This window comes from the organism of the source record quoted next, unplaced genomic scaffold, assembly GCF_019419815.1.
Source record: "Pyrus x bretschneideri cultivar Hongxiangsu unplaced genomic scaffold, Pyrus_bretschneideri_v1 Contig28, whole genome shotgun sequence".
Taxonomy (NCBI): Eukaryota; Viridiplantae; Streptophyta; class Magnoliopsida; order Rosales; family Rosaceae; genus Pyrus; species Pyrus x bretschneideri.
The window spans coordinates 1,639,790-1,644,652 of NW_025999590.1; the positions used below are offsets into that span (position 1 = coordinate 1,639,790).

At 40.1% G+C, this 4,863-nt stretch overlaps 1 protein-coding gene across 1 annotated transcript; it reads left to right on the forward strand.

The window, feature by feature from the left end:
* On the forward strand, window positions 1–4,285 carry LOC125479248 (mitogen-activated protein kinase kinase kinase 5-like). Its single transcript, XM_048588396.1, has 10 exons — window positions 1–581; window positions 700–1,464; window positions 1,582–1,669; window positions 1,988–2,050; window positions 2,140–2,303; window positions 2,664–2,739; window positions 2,887–2,946; window positions 3,033–3,158; window positions 3,332–3,519; window positions 3,654–4,285. Exons 1-9 carry the CDS (start codon window positions 193–195, stop codon window positions 3,509–3,511), a joined length of 1,911 nt encoding a protein of 636 aa, XP_048444353.1. The 5' UTR covers window positions 1–192; the 3' UTR covers window positions 3,512–3,519; window positions 3,654–4,285.
* Window positions 4,286–4,863: the final 578 nt, after the last annotated feature.

The window sequence follows — 4,863 nt, forward strand, 5'->3', positions numbered from 1 at the left end:
TACTTTTTTTTTTATAAAATTCAACATGTTTGAATTTTAATTCTCAAGGAAATTCAGATCAAAGCGAGCGAGAAACGACGCAGCATCTTCCTCTTCCACATATGTAGAAAAAAAAATATAGATATTCTGATACTTCAAGACGACGGCTTTTAGCTTAAGCTTCTGCTACAAGTGCTTTTCTCGAAAGCCCAAATGCATTCTTCTTCGTTTCCTCTTCACAAACCCTGCAGAACTACAACCTCCTCCTCCCCTGGTTCTTCTTCTTCTTCTGCTACTTCCTCTGTTCCTGCTCTGAAACAGGACAGTGGTGGGGGCAGCTGCGACCAGAGCCCACGGCGGCTCACCCGGCAGAGGAAGCTCCGCCACCTCAACAGCCAGGACCTGGGTTCTACCCTCCCTGAAAAATCTTACTCCTCGCCTACTTCTCCGGAATATTCAACCCAGAAGTCAAGATCGCCGGGTTGCAGGTCCAAGTCAAACCACTGGTCTTCTGCGCCTGCTGCTCCGCAGCCCTTGCCGCTCCCTGAATCGCACGTGACCCGGAAACCCGAATTTGCTAAAGATGGGTACTTTGGCTGCAGGTAAAAGAGAAGCCTTTAGAATTCATCAGTTTTTTTGTTTGTGGGTATTTGATAAGTGCTTACTATGTGTTTGTTAAAATGCTGCACTGGGGTGGTTTTTTACTGTTTGAACTATCAGGAAGATCAAAAGTCACACAACCTCAGGATCTGCAGCGCCGAGTTCTTATTCGAGTCAAGTTGCCACAACCTCGGGAGGATCAGCAGCACCAGCGAGTGCCTATTCGAACAATCGTCGAGGGGCACTCTCCCAAGATGCTAACAGTGGTGGTGGTTTCTTTAACAACTTTGGTCTGAATATTCTTTCTAGGAAAGCTCTGGTGAATGGTGTATCAAGCCATCCTTTTAGCCCCCAAAGATCGAAAACGGTCGATAGTTATCCTATACTTGTTGCCCCCACTTCACCAGTTAATTGTTCAAGCAACTGCCATAGGGGAACGCCGCACGAATATGAAGCTTGCAACACCAGCAGGAGTGCTCCAACAAGTCCCTTTTCAAGTCCTGCAGTTAGTCCCAGGAGATCAAATCCCACGGCGGATTTTTTTTCTTCTTTTGGGGATCCCCACGAACAAAATCAGGACGCCTTTCCTCCAAGATTATCACCAAATAGACCTGCTCATAGCCCCAGCCATTCTCCCACATCTCGAAGTCCACGCTTCAACCAGAAAATTTCAAATGGAAATGCATTTCCTTTGCATTCTTTAGAGAGGACTGAAAGTATTAGCCAAGTCAGTGCCCACCCTTTGCCTCTGCCGCCTCCACCACAGCAGTCTGTCATGCAGTACAATGCAGAAGCTCTATCCACATCATCAATGAAAGGTCAATGGCAGAAGGGAAAACTTATTGGGCGCGGCACCTTTGGTAGTGTTTATCTCGCAACCAATCGGTATGCTAGTCCCCGGAAGCTTTGTGCTACTTTCTCTTGACTTTATTCTGCAATGATCATTATTTTGTTTTGTTCTTTTGAATTTAGCTCTTTTAAGATTTTCTGATTATATGACAGTGAAACCGGGGCCTTATGTGCAATGAAGGAAGTTGATGTCATTCCTGATGATCCTAAAGCTGCTGAATGTATAAGGCAATTGGAGCAGGTCCTTTTCTGGAGTCCTTTACCAGTTTCAATTCATAGAGCAGTTGTAGCTTATTGTTGTCTACCTTTAGATTTCTCTGGACCAACCAAATCTGCGGATTTAGGGAAAGTTTTGCATGTACTTGCACTGTGTCTGCATGTATCGATCATAGGAAGGAATGAGTTGGTCGATATTTTCTGTAGGATAGAAGGTCAAAACCCTTCATAGTACATCTCTTCGCGTATGAATTACATATCAGTTGTGCTCAACTATGCTACTGGACATTCTGGGGTAGCTTTTAATGTTTCCCATTCTGTTCTTACTAGCTACCTGTTGCAGGAAATCAAAGTCCTCCGCACTCTAAAGCATCCAAATATTGTGCAGTATTATGGTAGTGAGATGGTGAGTATCTTTCTTACATGTGAAAGTTTATTAAAATCTAATCTTTGCAAGTTTTGCTAAATTGGGAAGTATTGTTTATGCATATGCAGACTGATGATCACTTCTACATATATTTGGAATATGTTCATCCTGGATCAATTAATAAATATGTCCAAGACCATATTGGAGTTATGACAGAATCTGTAGTTCGCAATTTTACTCGCCATATCCTCTCTGGGTTGGCTTTTTTGCACAGCATGAAGACAGTTCACAGGTGATAATAACGCTTGGTAGCAGATTTATATAACAGATTGTGACATCACTTATCTGTTAAAAGGAGCTTGTTACTTCACAAATTGCCTCGGCTCAACAAATGATGAGACAAGAAGAACCTTAGGAAAAATGTTTTTCTTCAAAGAGAATATTTGGATATACTGTAGAGATTCTTAATATTTTTCCAGCCGGTTAAAATGGGTAAAACATTTGGAGAATCACTGTTGCATTCCTTCCAAGCTTTCTTTGCCTTATTAATGATGTTCCAATGATTATTCTAAAGAAAGGTTATTTGCTGATCATGTTGTATTCCTTCGGAGCTTACTTTGCTTTATTGACGATGTTTCGATGTTTGTTCTAGGGATATAAAGGGTGCAAATTTGCTTGTTGATGCATCAGGCGTTGTTAAACTTGCCGATTTTGGGATGGCAAAACTTGTGAGTAATAAATTGTAAACACCTTCAGTTTGCTATGGCTCCTGACATAAGCTTGACAAATCAATTTTTGAACAATCCAATTCATGACTCTGAGCACTCCCTGCAGTACTTTTGGGGTTTCATATTTAACTTACTTTTTGTATTCAGCTCAATGGGCAGTCGTACAATCTTTCTTTGAAGGGCAGTCCATACTGGATGGCTCCTGAGGTAAGCACAACATCATTATATACAAAATCGTAGATGGCCTGTAAACACTGTATATCGATTATATTTGCTTGGTTTGTTTCGTGCAGGTCATAAGGGCTGCAATGCAGAACAATGCTGATCCTGATCTTGCTTTGGCTGTCGATATATGGAGCTTGGGTTGTACCGTCATTGAGATGTTCAATGGAAAACCTCCGTGGAGTGACTTTACAGGAGTAAGTTCATGTTGAAACTTGTTATGTTTTATTCGTCATAGCTTTGGATTTTTTCAGAATATTGTCAACTACCCCTAGTTTCATGTGTACAGTAAAAATCCGACAACATGCGGTTCGAGAATGGCTTTATTGCTTTATAAGTTTTTAACATCATGTTGTCTTCCTTCTGCCAGCCTCAGGCTATGTTTAAGGTTCTAAACACCATCCCGGATATACCAGAAGCATTGTCTGCAGAGGGAAAGGACTTCCTCCAATGGTGCTTCCGTAGGAACCCTATGGAGAGACTATCAGCTAGTGACCTACTTGAGCATCCGTTTGTAAGAAATTCACCCGTCAGACCTTTTCAATCGTAAACCTAATAGTAAGTTTTCAATTCAACAACCATAGGTCAATGAAGTTTGGAAAACTAAATTTCAATGGAAACTAGAGCCTGAGAATTTTTTATATATGACCACTAAGTAGATATCTTGGCATTTTGCATGTGCACCATTGCAGGATAAATTGCATATATCGATCTCTCCACACACTTCTAATTGAGAGGTGGCTTTGCATCATTCTTCATCCTTGTCCCGAATTGCATCCCTAGTTCACAGTCTCCAGCCATAAGCGTTTAAAGGAACCATGGAGCGGAAGTCCCAAAACCTCTGAAATCGGAAGATATGGAACCAAATTTTATCTCACGTTCCATTTGGAAGAAGCCCTTTTCTTCGGGAATGCCAATGCGCAGCTCCAGCGGAGATTTTCCATTGCTTGGTGTGCCTCCGATGAAGTTGCATAAGCTTCACCGGTGAATCAACTGAGCGGGATGTGGAAGCTGGTGTCGAGTTGAGGACTTGGAGCTAACACGGCGGGTTCATAGTCGGGGAGAGGATCGATTTTTCCGCGGAGTTAAGATTATTAGTAGGGAATCCAGATAGAGACTTTATACTCACTCCCTTAGAACAGGTGATGGGAGCTGGTCATCATTAATTTGTAAATACCAATTTCTGTGGATTCTCCAAATAGGAACTTTGAAACTTTATTTCCCATGTTTGTGCAAAATGTTTGTGTAAAATGTCAAAAGATATTATCTAATTTGTATTTGGTGGCTGAGTTTTCGTTCCCCAATGAAGATGTTAGTTTTTTAATTTTTTTTTTTTTTGTTCGAGTGGGACCAATAGGTATAAATAAAATATGTTATATTTACTTTTCGGGGAAACTTAGGCCAATGAAAAATAAATAAGTTGTTCTGAAAGTGGTGAAAATATTTAAATAACATACTTTTTAAGTTTTCATTCGCCAATAAAGATTCTTGATTTTTTTGGTCCAAGTGGGACGCATACATTTGAAAAAAGATTTTTTTCGGATTTCTTCCAACAAATTCATCTAATAAATAAATCTGAATGTTTAAAATTTGATTCAACAGTTAAAGTTATTATAATTTTTAAAAGTGCTCTTTTTTTTTAGGTGTTAGATCAAATTTCAAGAGTTTGAATTCTTTGATTTAATGAATTTGGTGGAAAGGACCCGGAAATTCCTTTTCCATACATATTATATAAAACATTACTTTTTGGTGGGACTCAGTCAAACCAATGAAAAATAAGTAAGTTGCTTTGAAAGTGGTGGAAACTATCTGAAAAATCAAAACAAAGCATTTGACGGTAGCAGCTTGATATCAAATTCCCATCAACCTTAACAAATCGGTTAGAGAAACATCTGCTGTCAA

What these genes read in the sequence shown, in the direction of transcription:
- LOC125479248 (XM_048588396.1), top strand. Translation starts at nt 193, where the DNA reads ATGCATTCTTCTTCGTTTCCTCTTCACAAACCCTGCAGAACTACAACC. An exon ending in GTATAAGGCAATTGGAGCAG is followed by an intron (nt 1,670 to 1,987) that starts GTCCTTTTCTGG and finishes TACCTGTTGCAG; the next exon opens with GAAATCAAAGTCCTCCGCAC. An exon ending in CGTGGAGTGACTTTACAGGA is followed by an intron (nt 3,159 to 3,331) that starts GTAAGTTCATGT and finishes TCCTTCTGCCAG; the next exon opens with CCTCAGGCTATGTTTAAGGT.